The sequence below is a fragment of the Macrotis lagotis genome, chromosome X (genome assembly GCF_037893015.1).
Source record: "Macrotis lagotis isolate mMagLag1 chromosome X, bilby.v1.9.chrom.fasta, whole genome shotgun sequence".
NCBI lineage: Eukaryota > Metazoa > Chordata > Mammalia > Peramelemorphia > Peramelidae > Macrotis > Macrotis lagotis.
In genome coordinates this window covers 422,799,316-422,817,311 of record NC_133666.1, presented here as the reverse complement: position 1 = coordinate 422,817,311, position 17,996 = coordinate 422,799,316, and the positions used below count along the sequence as shown (strand labels likewise).

The following is a 17,996-nucleotide window of genomic DNA, read 5'->3' as shown; positions in this document are numbered from 1 at the left end:
ATCACCAACATTGTGTGATGACCTACTATGAATGATGCAACTTCTTTAGGCAGTTCATTGGTCAAGATCACTCCTGAGAGACATGTTATAGCAAATAACATCCACATCCAGAGATAAAACTATGGATTCTGAAAGCAGAGCAAAGCATACTATGTTTCCTTTTTAAAACCTTTTTTTCTTTCTCATATTTTCTCCCCTCTCCTCCCCTTTAGTTCTAGCTCTTTCACAGCTTGACTAATATAGAACTATGGTAAATTTGATTTTACTCCTACTTCCTATATCATATTATTTCTGCCATGCAGGTTCGAGTGGTAAGGCAGAGTGGTTGAAAAATGTGGAACTCAAAAAGCTTGCAAAAAGATGAATGTTAAAAACTTTCTTTGGATGTAAGTGGAAAATAAATAAATGGATAAAGGAAAGAAATAAAATGGTTAAGTAACATCTGTCTAAAACCATCTGCAAGTATTATCTGTAATGGGAATAAACTAGAAGCCTTTACATTAAGATAAGGAATAAAACAAGGTTGCCCATTATTACTACTGTTATTGTATTGTACTGGAAATAGTAGTTATAACAATAAGACAAAAGAAACTGAAGGCAATAAAACAGGAAATGAGGAAACAAACCTTTCATTCTTTGCAGCTGATATGATTATAGAAACCTAGAAAATCAACCAAAATATTGGAAATAATTAACATTAGCAAAGTTGCTGGATATAAAATGAATGCACATAAATCATCATCATTTAATAGAGAAATTATATTTAAAATCATTGAAGAGAGAGTATAAAATATTTGGAAGCAAGCTTTCACAAAGGGGTCAGAAGAAGCAATACCAGAACAGCCTGAAGGTCTCTCTTAAGAACTTTGGAATTGATTATGCAGTGTGAGAGACACTGGCACAGGAACACCCAGCATGGTGTACCCTCATCAATGAGAGTGCTGAACTCTTAAGAGGAAAGCAGAATTGAATCAGCTCAAAGGAAATGTGACATCCTGACATTTGTAAGTTTAGAGTACCCACCCTGGTATCCACATGAACTATTTGGGCCCAAGCTGTTATAGGGCATTCCAAACTTATATTGGACTGCTCAGCCACAGTTGGACACACTGTAATGTGTCTCAAACCTATTGATATCATTTTGGTCTTTGATAATTAAGGACAAGAACTAACCAACCAACCAATTGTTCATGGGAAGGACAACCAATATAATAAAAAATGCTATTGCTAACTAAATTAATTTGCCTTTGCAGTGTAATAACATTCAAATTACCAAAAAATTTTAAAGAACTGGAAAAATATAATAAGATAATCTAGAAGAATAAAAAAATCAAGAATATAGGCAGAATCAGTTGAAAATAAACATTAAGATGACTTATCAGTACCAGATTTCAAACTATATTACAAAACTGTAATCATCAAAACACTCTGGTACTGGCTAAAAATAAAAGTGATGGTTCAATGAAATATAATAGGTATATGACAAATAATAGTAAATGACTATAATAGTCTAATGATTGAGAAATCTAAAGATCCTAGCTTTTGATATAAAACCACCTCAAAAGCATCAACTTAATAGTTGAGAGTACTTGCTGGGAAAACTGGAAAGCAGGTTGGCAGAAATTAAGTAGAGGTCACCATTCACAGTATATATAATGCGATAAGATTCAAAATATTAATGATTTAGATATCATTAGAAAATTAAAGGAGAATGGAATATTTTGCCTGTTGGTCTATGAATAAGTAAAGAATTTATGACCAAACAAGAAATAGATAGCATTACAGGATGTAAAATGGATAATTTTTATTTCATTAAATTCAAAAGATAAAATTCAAACAAATTCAATGTAATTAAAATTAGAAGGAAAGCAGGAAATTGGGAAAAATTTACAATATGATGATAACAATTACAAAATGATAAAGGTCTTTTAATGACTTATTTTTGATAAATATTTCAGGAAATTGATTTTGACACATAGAGATTTAGAATTGGCAAGGATCATAGAGATCATCTAGTTTTACTTCTGTCCCAATGCTACGGTTATCCTGTACAACAACCATGAATATTTTACTACAAGCCTATTATGTTCAAAACATGGTACCAGGTGCTGTAATTTAACAGGGATGTCAAACTCAGAACCCTCCGGGGCAGCAAGGGCCCACAAAACTCTCCATTGCTGCCCAAACCAATTAAATTAAAGTGTAATTGAGATATGGTTAAGAAAATAAAAATACAACAGATAATGTTAACATGTGATTTTCTAAGTCAATATATGACTAGCAAGTATCTTTTATATTTGAGTTAGGCACCACTGTATTAATAGATAAAAGATGAACAACTCATGTTTCCTACTTTTGAGGAGTAATTGACTCCTTTTTTTCGTGTGTGTGTGTGTGTGTGTGTGTGTGCGCGTGCGCACACACACGTGAGGGAATGGCAACACAAAGGACAGGTAACACATATGCAAATATTTATAAAGTTGTTAAAAATGGAAGAGATTACTTTTATGTTGAGGTGACTCGGGAAAGAACTTGTGATATAGGTAGCATCTATTTATTGCATATTATTCATAGTATTTGAACTCAGTCTTGAAGAGTATTTAGAATATTAATGGGTGAAGTTAGGGAAGACAATTGAAGATAAAGAAAACAACATGAGCAAGCCTGTGGGGGTGGGAAATTATAGTGTATATTCAAGGAAAGATGAGTTGTCTTATTTGACTAGATAATAAGATATATAAAATGAGTGAATTTAGACTTTTGTCTATAATTAGATTTTTGATTAGGAGAGTGATATAAGCTTATTAGGTACCTAATTATCTAGAGTGACTATTCCAAAACTTTTCTTTTTTTATTAACCACCCACTATAAGTACTTTCAAGAATGCAGTAGATAACCTATAAATACTACTTTACTGAGAAAACTGAGGTCATTCAACATGATTCTTTGTACATAAAAGGTGTTAAAAATATTTGTTGAATTGAAAGAGCAATCTATTTCTCTTCTTAATTCCTCATTTTCAGCAACTTCATTTTTTTTCAACAAATGAAAATCTCTCATGATACTTCATTTAGTATAAACTCTCTCTTCATGGTACTCATGATAGAAATCATTTCCCCTTTCATTCCCATAAACCCTGTTCCTTAAATTTAATGACTTCTTAAATGACCTCTTACAAACTGCTAAAATTACGTCCTTTGGCCCATCATTAACAACTCAGCTACGGTACCCTCTATCTCCTTATGATAACTAAATTTCTTGAGAAGATTGACTACTCAGCAGCATTCCTACTTCTTCATCATGCATACTTTTCCAGAACATGAAATTATATTTCTACCCCTGGTAAAAGTGCTAAAACTGTCTTCTCAACAATAGCCTGTTACCTGCTAATTACCTAAATAAATACAACATTTTTTCAGTCTTTATGCTCCTTCACCCTTCTGAAATCACACTGTTGACTACCTGTTCTTTCTCTAAGCAAAATAATTCTATTTTCTCTTCTGTCATTTAATGTATTCATTATTCCTTCCACCTCTAAGTCCCTGGAAAATTTAGTGTGTCTTTAATTTCTTTGCCATTACCTAAAGAGTCTATTGCCAAGACAAGATCACTGGGCATTCTATTTCTTCCAAGTTGACATAAAACCATCAAGTCATTAATCATTTCATTTGTCCATTCAACCATTCTGAATCAATTTAACAGTATAAAAACAGAGCCTTCCTCTTTCTGTCTTTTCCAAAAGAATACTAAGAGAATTTTATCAAATGCTTTTATAAAATGCTTGATAAAATTCCATTTAACTTTTAGAAAAGTTTCTCAACCAATTATTCTAATAATACTTTCAGAAAAAATTAATGAGGTTATTCTGGCAATATTTGTTTGAGTTGAAGCTACAGTGGTTCTGCATGATCATTGATTCCTCTTCTAGATATTCAAGAACTGCCTTTTTAATGACATATCCTAGAATGTTGTCAGGAATAAGTTAGAGCCATTGGCAAACATAGTTTGTAGATTCAGTACTCCCCTCTATTTGAAAAATTGACCACTTAATCTACTTCTCTTATATGTTGTCCCAGTGTGTGAAGAAAAAGGGAGGGAGTATTTTTATTTTTGACAAGTTTGAGTAATAATGAGAAACTTCCTGTTTAATCCTATCCCTTTAATTTTGGTGAATTTCACTATGAAAAAACACTTTAGTTTTGATGTTGTGATTTGAAATATTTAACAGCACAATTAACTTAGAGATAGAATCTAACGATATTTCATAGGATTAGAACCAAATTTCAAAGTATAATCACCATAATTATAATGCAATTGTAATGGAATATTAAAATGACAAGAAGATTAATAAATTGTAGTCTTCCATGATGAACACACAACCCTCCTATAATTTAAAGTTAGAGAAACGCTATTTTTTAGGGTTTTAATGGAAGTCATTTAAATGTTAATACAGTATAAATGTTTCCTTTGGTTACTTAGAAACACCTCTAGGGCACAATCTTCCTTTCCTAATCCTTTATTATCTTTGATGAAATAAATTGTATTAAGGTTAGTAAAGCTAATCAAAAGATCAAACTTGAATTTTTTCCATTTATTTTATTTTTCAAATGACCATTATTTTCTCTCCTTACCTTTCAATCCCACCCCCAGTTTAAAAGAAACATAGCATATATGCATATATTTTATCTCATATATCTCATCTTTTAACAAATATGCATAGTCCAAAATTTTACCTCCATGTTTTATGTGGTATTTGAATCCAGCACTTCCATGTCAGCAGGTAGGTATCATACATGAATCTTCCTTAGACCTATGAAATCATGCATGATCATTTTCATAATAACCAAAACTATTAAGTCTTTGAAAGTTACCTGTATATTGTTGTTGTTGTGGAAATTATTCTCCTGGTTCTGTCTACTTAACTTTCCATTAATTCATACAATACTTCCTAGATATCTCTTAAGTCATCTCTTTAGATATCTCCATAGCACAGTGGCATTGGTATTACATTTATATACCATAATTTATTCAATCTTTCCCTAATTGATGGACGTTCCTTTATCTTTGAATTGACACTACTAAAAAAGGAAGAGATGCTATGTGTACTTGTTTTTTGTGTGTTTTTAATGGTTTTTTTTTAACCAATGGATCTTTTCCCTTTTCCTTTGGAGCAGACTTAACAGAAAAAAAGGTATAACTAAAAGAGTAAGCACACTTTAGTGAAATCTTGGGCATAGTTCTGAATTACTTTTCCAAATGACTATAACATTTAATAACTTCAATAATAATATAGTAGTGTACCTGTTTTCCTACAAAATTCTCCAGTAGTTAGTTGCATTTTTCCTTTTTTAACTCCTCTATGCCATTCTTAGAGGCTGATGTGGAAGTTCAGAGCTGTTTTAATTTGCTTTTCTTTAATTATTTGTGATTTGGATCATTTTTCTTATTTTTGTTGACATATGGCTTATGTCTGTTGAAAAGTCCAAGTGCCTTCCTTTCAGAACTGACTTTATATCCAATGGTCATTTTTCAATTGAGAAATGACTCATGTTTGAAGTGATTCTTTAAACATTTTAGATAGGAGACCATTATCAGGGAAATTTGCTGCAAGGTTATTGTCCATTTAACTTCTAATTTTAATTCTACTTGTTTTGTTTCTGTTAACACACAAAGACAAACTGAGACAAACAGCAATTCAGAGATAGAGACAGAGACTAAGGAAGTGAAGGGAGAGAAAGGGAAAGAGAGACAGATGAATACAGAGAGAGATGGATAGCTGAATGAACTGAGAGTCAGAAGCAAAAAAAAAGAGATTTTCTGGAGAAGATGTAATCAAAAAAGTTAACTGAATTATTATAGGAGAGGGCCTGATAATTGAAAGGGAATCTACAAACTTTAGAGCTGAAATAGAGGGAACTGCAGGAAGACTAACTTTTGGCTGAACTCAGTCAATTTGTTTTCCAGATGCTTAATCTTAATATTCAGGAGGGGTGTATGACCCAAACAGGCAAAAGATTGAACCCTGCCATCTATAATGAGTAGTTCAGCCTCTTGTCTCCACCGCCTCCATAGAATTGCAGACTTGAAGACTATTAAGTCTGATAATCTCAATTTATTTATAAGACAATAAAAGTATAGGGAGATTAAGTGATTTATTAAGCATCATAGAACCAGTAATTATCTGAGGACAGATTTGAATCCAGATTTTCCTGACTTTGAGTCCAGTGTCTAATTCACTTCATCATGCTACCTTGCCCCTTAACATAATTGCAAAAATATCAATGGAATGGGAAAATATTTGCTGTGGTTCATATGCAACTATTTGGGACCCCATTTGGGGTTTTATCGCCACAGATACTGGAGTGGTTTATCATTTCCTTCTCCAGTTCATTTTAAAAATGAGAAAATTGAAGCAAACAAGGTTAAGTGATTTACCCAGGATCTGACAAGTATTAAGTGTTTGAGTTAGGATTTGAACTCAGGTTTTCATTATACCACCTAGTTACTTTCAGAAAATCTTGTAGTCTACAATTTTTATAGACTTTCTGATTAGTAATTTAGTTTCTGAATAGGTTAATAACAGATGAATGAATGGGCATATATTAAATGAGAATACACATAGAAAAAAATAACATAATTCTTTCTCTCAAATATGCCATATTCTAATAAGGGGTATGACTTGTAAAAGAATCAAATGAAGATTCAGAGGACTTTAGGATCCAGAGGTAGCATGCATGATAAGACCTTGTGGTCCTTCAACTCACTGGAAGGCTTGTATGAGTTGACTCCTAAATAATCCTTTGTTTGGGGGGGGGGCTGAGAGGAAAAGTTATATTGGAATGGCTGGGGTCAGGGGAAAAACAAAAAGAGGGAACTTCAATGATTACTTTGCCTTTCTGACCTCAGATAGGGATCTCAGTAATCGAGGAGCTGATGGGGAGAGACAAAGTGAATTAAAGTTAAATCAACAAGCATTCAGCATATGCTCATTATATGCAGTTAAGAATAGTGCTGAAACTATGCCTATCCTCAGAGAATATTCCTTTTAGTAAAGGAATCCGTCATTTTGCAGTCATGTATGACTCTTTGTAACTCCATTTCCTCCTCCAATTCTTTTTATAAATGAGAAAACAAAGTGACTTGCCTACATGACTAGAGAGTTTCTGAGATCAAATTTGAACTCGGGTCTTTATGAACCTTCTGACACAAGGCTCTGGGTTCTATCCACTGCATTACCAGTAAAGAAAGATAACACATAAAAATGAACTAGGAAGGAGAGATGATATGAGAGAGAAAATTCTGAGTCAGGAGTGCAGTTTGGAGAGCAATGAAACCATATTTAGTCTGAGAATCCTCCTTAAAAAATAGAAATTCTAGGAAGATCCATATAATCACATGGGAAAACCACAGGGGCTGAGTGTATTTCCACATGAGAAGTAGTTTTGGGATAAGCAGAATGATATTCCAGTGTGAAGAGCTTTTTAATGACATGGTAAAAACAGTCCTCTAGAGAGTTGTGATTACAACCTGGGGAAGAATGAAGACAAGGTTGGCCTAGTAACCCTTCTTAAAATGAAGGTAATGGGAGGAACCAAAAACTCAGAGTAAAGACACAAGTTTAGATCTGCATTGAAGGAAAATTATTTTGGCATCAGTAGATAGTGTAGATAGGAGAGGGGAAAACTTGAGGCAGATATATTGCAGTAATCAAGTCTTGCAATAATCTAGATATGAGACAATGAATGTCTAAGATAGGTATTATGTTGTTAGGGCCGAAAAGCCCCTCAGGACCGACAGGGACCCCCAATCACCACAGAAGGCCAGACTAGATGCAAAAGCAGGGGGCTCAGTCAAGAACTGGCCCTGAGCTGCTCTCAGCACAGTCTTTTAATGTCTGAAAACTGCAAGGGGGATTTTTCTTTGTGGTTTAACGAGTTGCTGAGTGGGGACACGTTTGCAGCAGCTGAGTTTCTCGTGGCCTAGAGCTGTTTGTCTAACAGGATGTTTCCCAACCACTTGGTCCTTAGGTTTCGTATGGAGAACTGACACTGTTATAGAAAATCGAAACTTAGGGAGACTTAGGGTGGGGGAGCAAGATGGGCCTAGGAGAGCCGGTTTATGGCTGCTTCAATGTGAGTGAACAGAAAGGAGAAAATACAAAGATGATATGGAGGAAGAATAGATAAGATTTGGCTACTAAAGGAAAAGTTTTGACCATTAAAGGAATATATGGGAGAGACTGAAAAGTTGAGGTTAATGCTGATGGTATGAACTAGGGAGACTAGCATGTTAATGGTTCCTTCAAAAGAAATGGTTGTTACTGAAGAGAGGAAAATTTGAAGAGTAAAGTAGCAATTAATACAGTGGATAAATATGTTGTTTTATAGAGCAATTATAATAGAGAGGTCTCTCAAGCCATTCTAACTGTAAATTTCAATGAAACTCAACAGCATGGTCTTTATCTTTCATGATATGGTCTCCTTCATCGTTTCTAACTGATCAGCTGTGGTAACTAAGTGATGTAGTGCATAGAACACAGGTCTGAAGTTGGGAAGTTATAAAGAAGTGAATTAAATTCCTACCTCAACCTATTGATTACCTCTGTGACCCTAGGCAAATCAATTAATGTCATTTGCTTCAGTTTCTTCATCTGTAAAATGAGCAGGAGAAGGAAAAAAATATCTTTGCCAATAAAATCCCAATGGGGCAAAAAATAGTCAACTGAACAATAGAATGATCAGTCAAATTGAGAGTTTTAACAAGAACTTCTATGCAAAAATTGTTACAATATATGTTGAAATGTGTTTGTGGATGTCATTTGACTGTGATCTATCATGAGGGGAGGAATCTATAGAATATAGAAAATAGAATATGTTGAACAAACACAATATATGTAAATAAGAATCAATATGATTTGACACATTGTCCTAAATATTCTATTATTCCAATCTTGTGAACTTGAACATTGCACTGTACATTTACTTCCATTCCTTCTTATTTTCTATATTGGTTTTAAATGATCTGGTTCCTCTTTTTCCTATTTATAAGAGTTTCTTCCTGTTTATTTCTTAGCTCCTACTCAAGCTGTTTTTTTCTTTCAAGTTCCCTTTCCTTTTCATTTCTGCATTTACTTTTTATCAAAGCTTTTCTCTCTTTCTCAATTTTTAAGCCTTCATTTATCTTTTAATTAAATCACCAAGGGGGTGGATATCTAAGGCCCTCAGAGCTTACTTTGAGCTAGAGAAATAGAGAATGCTCTCTGCTGCCTATAAACAAAATGGTCATTTGATTGAAATGCAAGCATTATTTTCTCAGTAAGGTCAATTTCTGAACAATTACTAATTTTACACCAACCCATATGTCTCCTTTAAAGTAAAAATTATTCTGTGAAATATTCATTTCCAATTCCTTATCAGTGGCATTTCTGCATTTGGTTGAGTTGGTACCTTACTTAATCTTGTAATGGAGGCCTTATGAAATCGATGCTTGTCATCTTTGAATTTTCATGTCCTGATAAAGGTTTGAAAATAAATAAGAAATCAAGTCATATAATAACTTTTCCACTGAAATAATAAAATTGTAAAAGAGTCAATTTGGGTCATTTTAACTATTTTAATAACTATTGTTTGTTAAATCCCACATTTGGGAAATATACATATATATATATTAATTTTTCATTAGAAAAATCAAAAAAACTTAAACTGACTAAATGAATGACTAGTTTGATGGCCTTACAGGGAGAAATACCCTTAAGTGTGGTCTAAATCCAACAATCCAATAATGTTACATGGGGCTTTGGAAATCATAAGGTGATTTTTTTTTAAAAGAGTAAATCAAAGCATTAATCAGAATGGATGTAAAAGATGACTGTAAACTCTACAGTAAGAAGGGTCATGTTCTATTCTTTGTAACCCTTATAGAGTATGGCACAGAATCTCCCTGCACTTAGCCAGAGGCTCAATAAATATTTTGATGAAATAAATTTTATGGTGCCAGTTGCCACACTCTTCTTGCTAACTATTGTAATAATTTGGCAATTTTCATTCAAATCTTTGATATATTCTTTCTGCACTTGTCAATTCAAAGAATTTTGGTGTAGGATAGAGTTGACATTGCTATCATTGTGACAGACTGAAATTTCCTTGGTTATAGGGGTCTAGATATAGATTGAGAGTACAAGCATAGAAATTATGTGCAGGTCTAATTGTCCTTCATAAGCAAAAGGGGCTAGTGGGAAGTGGTCTGATGACAGTAGTATGAAGCTTGTCATATACCGGAAAAGGAAAGATTTTACCAGAGGAATCAATTTAATAAATAGTTAAGAAAGATGAGGGCTAAGAAAACACCATCATATATGACATTTAAGAGATTCTTGGTAACGTTCACTTTCAGTTGATCAATGAAGCACATATTCCACTTACTAGGTTCCATGCTAAATGGAATATTTAAGTCGATTAAGACAGTAATTTCTTGTTTTAAAAAATTTATTTAAGGCAATGGGGTTAAGTGACTCACCAAAGGTAACACAACTAGGCAATTATTAAGTGGCTGAGGACAGTTCAAACTCAGAACCTGACTTCAGGGCCAGTGCTCTATCCACTGCACCACCGAGCAGCCCCCTAAGACAGTAATTTCAATGCGGGTGAATATCTCAGCAAATCTCTGTTCTCATAACCCCTATCACCTCTTCCCTATTTCTATTATAAACCTAAAAAAATACCATAAATAACAATTCCTAGAATCTTGGATAATTCTGATTCTTTATAGTTTTCCTTTTGCATAGATCTAGGCACGTCACTTCTCCACTCAGAAAATCTTCAAAGGTCCCCTATTATTTATTAACTTAGATTCAAAGTCCTCTTCCTGGTGATTAAGTTCTTCCATAGTTGGATGGTAATACAATTTTCTAGTTTTATCCCATATTATTTTCTTCTCTATTTCCAAAAGATGTCTTTTTTCTAAATGCACCCTTTCCATTCCCTCTCCATGCCTTTGTTCATAAAATTCCTTTGAAATAACTTCCCTTGGGGTGGCTAGGTGGTGCAGTGGATAGAGCACTGGCCTTGGAGTCAGGAGTACCTGAGTTCAAATCCAGCCTCAGACACTTAATAATTACCTAGCTGTGTGACCTTAGGCAAGCACTTAACCCCACTGCCTTGAAAAATCTAAAAAAAAAAAAGAAATAACTTCCCTCTGCTTTTTTAACTATTAAATTCCAAAATATGCTTTAAAAATCCCAAGTGAAATGGCCTCTCTTTCCTCTTCATATCAAATACCCCAAACAGTAGTAATGATTTTATCTGTGTATAAGTCCTATCCTTTGAACTAGTCCATAAACTCCATGAAGATTGGCCCATGTCCTAATTGAAACTCTTCTGGATACTCTCCAACTTAATGATGTTCTTTGCAGATCTGCACTCAATCCTATAGGTCTCTCCAGGACAGAACACAGGAGACACATGTCCTATATCATCCAGGAGACACAAGTTACTTGTGATCCTTTCTCATGGAGACACAAACTTTTCAAAAACTTGTGATTTATCCAAATTGGAACAGTCTTTTTTTTTTTAGCACTTAGAGTATATAAAATAATTATGATATCTAATATTTAGCATTATAAGATTTTCAAAACAATTCATATACATTTGATCCTCGCAATAGCCATAAGAAGTGTTGGCATTGTGGCAGCTAAGTGGTGCAGTGAATAGAGGAGCAACGCTGAAGTCAAGAGAACTTGAGTTCAAATTCAGCCCCAGACAATTCTTACTTAGCTGTGTGACCTTGGGCAAATCACTTAACCCCATTTCTTTGCCAACACAAAACAAGAACAGAAAAAAAGATGTATAGGTGCTATTATTATCTCCATTTTGTGAATGAGGAAAATGAAGTTGGGGTAAAATGACCTATCCAAAGTCACACAGTATTAAGTGTCTTAGGTAGGACCAGAACTCAGGTTTTCTTGACTCCAGGTCTATTATTCTATCCCTTATGCTATCTAACTATCAACAGAGTTCTTAAACTTTTGTTTAGTGATTTTTACAAAAATAGTTTCATAGTCATATTTCATTTTCATGACATACAGATATAGATCAGTGAGTACAAGTTTATGCTATAATGTCTCAAACATAGTGATGTCATTTTGGTCTTCTTCAATGATGAAAGACAAGAATCAATGCTATAGTGTAAATCCTATTTTTCTCTCTGCCTTTCCCTTTTGCTTCCCAACAGCCCTTCTCTTGACTTGGTTACAGCTAAGCCTATTCACATTCTGGTCCTCCCTTATTTCATTAAGGATTATTTTCTCCTTTTTAGTTTTAGGATCTAGACCTAAAAAGGTAGGAAGGAAGAAAGACAGGAAAGCAGGAAGGCTAGAAAGAAGGAAGGAAGGAAGGAAGGAAGGAAGGAAGGAAGGAAGGAAGGAAGGAAAGGTGGGAGCAAAGGAAGGAGGGAAAGAAAGAAGGAGGGAAGAAAGGAAGGAGGGAAGGAAGGGGAGGGGGAGAAAGTAAGGGAGGGATGTAGGGAGGGAGAAGAGAAGAAAAGGAAGGAAAGAAGGAACTATGCATTTATTAAATGTCTACTATTCTGTAAATACTTTACAAATATTATCTCATTTGATCTTCACTACAATCCTGAGAAGTGATGAGTAGGTACTATTTCGCTATTTAGAAAACTGAGATAGAGGTTGTGTCCAGGATCACACAGCTAAGTGTCTGAAGCTAGATTTGAGTCTCTTCCAGATTCAATGCTCTGCAACTACTAGACTGACTCTTAAGAAAATTCAGAAGTCATTTAGTCCAAACCTCCCATTTTACAGAAGATAACATTGAAGTATAGGAGGTTAAACAAACTCTGTGGTAGTAATTGTCAGAAATAGGATTTGAATAAAGGTTCTGTGGTTCCAGAGTCAGTGTTCTTTTCCCTGATTCATTCTTCATCACATCCCATCATCATAAGGGGAACATACTTGACTGTTGAAAAAAATAAAAGTAGGCTCTCCATATATATATATGTATATGTGTATGGATATATGTTTAGTTATAGATATAGATAGATGATATTTCAATTCAGATTAAAACAAATCATTTAATTCAAATCAAGTTTCTATTTGCAGAGTAAAGTAAATGTTTATAGGTTTGTCTAAATAATTAAAAAAACCTAAACTTAATATTTTGCCTCATTTATCTGAGTATTTCAGGCAAGAGTAGTCCTTGGGCTTTATTATTCATACATTTGTCTCACTTGTCCTCCTTATGTTGCTATTAAATTCTATTTTCTGAGAGCAGTCCTTTTTCTCCCGACTTTTCTTCATCTAGTCCATCCCTTGTACTCTCTGGAGCCTGTCATGATTCCCCAATAGAATTTGTTCCTTGTTGTGGTTGACTGGGCACCAGCTTTCATGGGGTCCAGCTTCTGGTGTATGACACATACATCTGGTGTATGACACATACTTGCTTATTTCTGATCTGTTTATAAAAATTTGAAAATAGACATTGCACTATTTGTGGAGGTTGATAATGCATACTTCATTTTTTTGTTTGTTTCTGCAAGGCAATGGGGTTTTAAATGACTAAACCAAGGTCATACAGCTAGTAATTATTAAGTAATTATTAAGTGTCTAAGGCCTCATTTGAATGCAGATCCTCCTGACTCCAGGGCCTGTGTTCTATCCACTATGCTTAGCTACCCTGTAATGTATACTTTCATTTCACAAATACAGTGAATGTGGCTTTTATATTGATTCCTCAGATAATTCAAATTTTGCCATTCTTTGCCCCATGAGCCAGATATTAGTTATGTCTATCTAAGTCAAAATTTGGAAGATGTTGAAGACAGTATGGCCTAGACAAAATGATAATGCTTTTCAGTTTTTCTTTCCATTCATTTCATTTAAAAAACCCTTCATATTGGATATTTAGAATTGGCTTTGCACTATGCTAATATCCTGAATGCCAGGCTGATACGTGAGTGTGCTGAGCACCAGACTAGATAGTTGGTATACTTATCAAGTGCCTATTTAGTGCCTGTGGTATTATGATTAGTCACCAAGGCTTTATAGATGTGTCAAGTGAATATAGTAAATAGAAAGACTTTTAAAAAATGGTGTTTGCCTTCAACTAATGCAAAATTTTAATGGAGGAGATAGCATATAAAAGGAAAACTTCTGTTTTCAAGGAATATATAGACAGACATAAATACTAGAATCATAGTTATCCCATCCACATTGCAATGTTTTCCATCAAGGTTTCATTATGTCACCAGTATATATAAAGAAATAAATTGTAACTTTTGTGGAGTTTTTCAGAAGCACTGGAGTCAGACCAGCAGATAACACAGATCCTATGATCAAATCTGAATGTAAATTTTACAATAAGATACTGTAAACATTCATTAACAAAATTAAATTAAAAAAACAAATTTAAAAAAAATTTAAAATACAAACAAGCCAGACTTCTTCTGTGGTATGAAAGGAGGGCCCAAAATTTCTATGTGGATTTTCCAGACCACAGGGGTACTTCATCTCTAGCTCCCTACCTTGTGGAAGAAATAACTGCATATCTTGAAATGAGAGGGAACTTACAAATTATTTAATGTAACTCTCAAAGTTTTTTAGGAAAGGAAACTGTCATCCCTAGATAATTTGCCCAAGGTAAAATGTAGTGTGCAGCAGAGTCTCAGGTTCTGTGATTCCCAGATCAGTGAGCTTTGCCCTTCATTATGCTCCATGTACACTGTTAGTATGGCATAAAAGATGTACACAAAAGGCAATAGTAATATTATATAGACAAGTTCACTTAGTCAATCATCATTTATTAAATTATTAAATAAATTATTTTCTTTTCCAGACCTCTATCTTGTGTCAGACATCGGCTAAGTGCTAGGGCTTTAAACAAAGTTGAAAAACAGTTGCTATTCCCAAAGAGCTCACAGCCTAATAGGGGAGGCAACATATGAAAACCTATATAGAGAATATGTTTTAATCACCAGATGAATATTATATTATCTTTCACCAGTATCTGAATGTAGATTGACTCAAAATAATGTCCACATCACCTAAAATGAAATGTTTTTGAAAGGAAAACTTATAGATATACACATTGATATTACACAAAACAACCACATATAAGAATTACAGTATTTGGAAGAGGAACAAAACTTTTTCTTCCTAAAAAGTAAGTATTTCACGTGTGCAGTGATAGGGACCCTTGTTTGATATTACTCTGCCATTTATATTTCTTTGCTGTGTATGCCATACTCCAGAAGCATTCCAACCAGTTTTATTGGATAACATTGTGTTGTGCTAAGAGATGTGCTTTTATTTTGTGAGAGATGTGCTTTTGGAAAGAAATGGCTCATGAATTTTGCCTGTTCTCTGATGTTCCTTCCCTCTCACCTTCCCTGCCCCCCAACTCATAACTTGATAAGGGTGAAGAACAACAAGTGGTCATGATTATTTCCCTATTTTCCTCTTTGCCTTCCATAATTCTAAAGGATTTTGCTTACTTGCTCCCGCTGTCTTTATCAAGACATAATATTTATAGAGCATTTGAAAGTTTGAATTTTTATTACTTTTACAAATCTTCTTTTAGCCTCACAATAATCCTTTGAACTAAGTATCATAGGCACTAGTATCCCCATTTTTTGAAAATAAAGAAACTGAGGCATAGAGAAGTCAAGGCCTTACCCATGATAAATTAAGTATCAGAGGCAAGATTTGAACCCATGTCTTCCTGACTCTAAGCCTGGCTCCTAGAATAAATGGCCAGTAGAACAATCACAAACTTCACAATCAATAGAACAATCACGAATCTCTAGGCCTATGGTCATCTCTTTATTTCAAGGAGGTATCTATCTGTACTTTTATATACATTTTGTATTCTCCCCCAGCACTCATCTTGGATTGAAATCTATGTTCTTGAGGATTAAAGCTAAGAATATCCATTCACTTTCACATCTTGATCAATTAATAAATTATCTACTATTATGTTATTTTGATGAAAAACAGGATTTTGCTCTGGAACTTCATTTTCTCTTCTTGTCATGAAGGTACTGGGGAGCTAGTGTGTGTGTTGCACCAAAGACAGTGATCTCACTTTCTAGTCCACCACCTTATTTCTGAAAAAAGTACAAAGAATATTTCTATGGGTCAAAATTACTTTGGATATTAAATGAGTAAATGAGATTTATATTTGGATCAATAGAATCCTGAGAGTAGCCAACCTACTGTTATATTAGAAACTGTACTAACATATTAATACACTAAAAAGCGATATTATTTTAATCATTTTTGTTCCCTTATTTTTATCTTTCTAGGATAAACCCATAGAATCTTTGACTACTGACTTTCAGAATTCAGAAAAAGACTCCCAAATACTAGTGGATCCTCATAAAGTATATGATATACTGAAGAAGGCAAAGAAGCAGAACATGAATCAAGAAGTCATCTTGCTAAGTGAATTTATAGAACTCATTTTCAGTCCTCAGGAGTTAGCAGAAGCCCAGGCATTGGGACAGAAAGGGAAGAATTCGAAAAAAAAGATTCTTGATGCAGATAAAGTAATGGCTTGTAAAGGTAAATATGAATTTTAGACAGTTAAGAAAATGAATGTTCTCCTATCCCTTATTTATAGACATTAGCTGCTAAGATATATGTAGTAATATGGAATATATTATTTTTCTTAACATTATCACCCCTGCCATGCATTTGAATGAACTGTTATAATCTGCCACACTAGAGAAAAATGAAGTAGAAAGTAAATTATTTCAGAGGTAATACTAAAATAAAATTTCCCAATGAGTTTATTTTTACCTTTCTTTTTTGAAACTTTTAAAAAAATTTATTGTCATCCATATGCACATATGTATATTTTTAAGTTACAAAATTTCCTTCCCCCATCCCCCCCCTTCAGTGGTGTACAGTCAGGTTAGCATTATACTTGCATATTTTTGATAAACATGTTTATAGATTAGTTATTTTTGGTATAATGAATTAGGATTAAGGGAAAGAGATATATAAGAGATAATTTTTATAAAGTGTTCATCAGATTCTGAAGGGGTGTTTTTTTGTGTGTGTTGATTTTGTTTTGATTTTCCTCCTCTGGATGGGTATACTATAGTCCGTAGCCAATCTAATAGGGTTGTCCTAGCTTTCATAGCTGCAGAGAGAAGCTGCTTCTATCAAGGTTGTTCATCTCACAATGTTGTTGTTAATGTGTACATTGTTCTCTTGATTCTGCTTCCTTTGCTTAGCATCAGATCCTGTGACTCATTCCATGCTTCTTTAAAGTCTGACCATTTATAGTTTCTTATAGAACAATAATATTCCATAGTATTCATGTACCATAACTTGTTTAGCCATTCCCCAGTTGATGGGCATCCCTTCAATTTCTAATTATTTGTCATTGCTAAAAGAACTGCTATGAATATTTTGGACTTTTCCCTTTTTGAATAATTTCTTCTGGATAGACCTAGAATTGGAATTGCTGGGTCAAAGGGTATGAACAATTTTATTGCTCTTTGGGCATTAGTTCCATATTGCTTTCTAGAAAGGTTGGATCCATTTGCAACTCCACCAGAAATGTTTCAATGTTCTAATCCTGCCCCAACCTTTCCAATATTGATCCTTCTCCCTTTTTCTCATTTTGGCCAATCTGTTAGGTGAAAGGTGATACCAAATTGTTTTTTTAATTTTCATTTCTCTTATCAATAATGAATTGGAGCATTTTTTAAAAGAAAGATTTTATTTATTTTGAGTTTTACAATTTCCCCCCCAATCTTGCTCCCCCCCCCCACACAGAAGGCAGTCTGTTACTCTTTCCATTGTTTCCATGGTATACATTGATCTAAATTGAATGTGATGAGAGAAAAATCATATCCTTAAGGAAGAAAAATAAAGTATGAGAGATAGCAAAATTACATAATAAGATAACTTTTCCCCCCTAAATTGAAGGTAATAGTCTTCGGTCTTTGTTCAAACTCCATAATTCTTTCTCTGGATA

The 17,996-nt window shown here is 33.9% G+C and overlaps 1 protein-coding gene across 2 annotated transcripts in view; it reads left to right on the top strand.

The window, feature by feature from the left end:
• The window catches only part of LOC141498451 (uncharacterized), a 167,329-nt gene that overhangs the window by 120,665 nt on the left and 28,668 nt on the right, over positions 1 to 17,996 (top strand). For both annotated transcript variants that reach the window (XM_074201645.1, XM_074201646.1), the window contains one exon: positions 16,312 to 16,570. In XM_074201645.1, the coding sequence (XP_074057746.1) occupies positions 16,312 to 16,570 (259 nt within the window). The remainder of the gene's footprint in view (positions 1 to 16,311; positions 16,571 to 17,996) is intronic.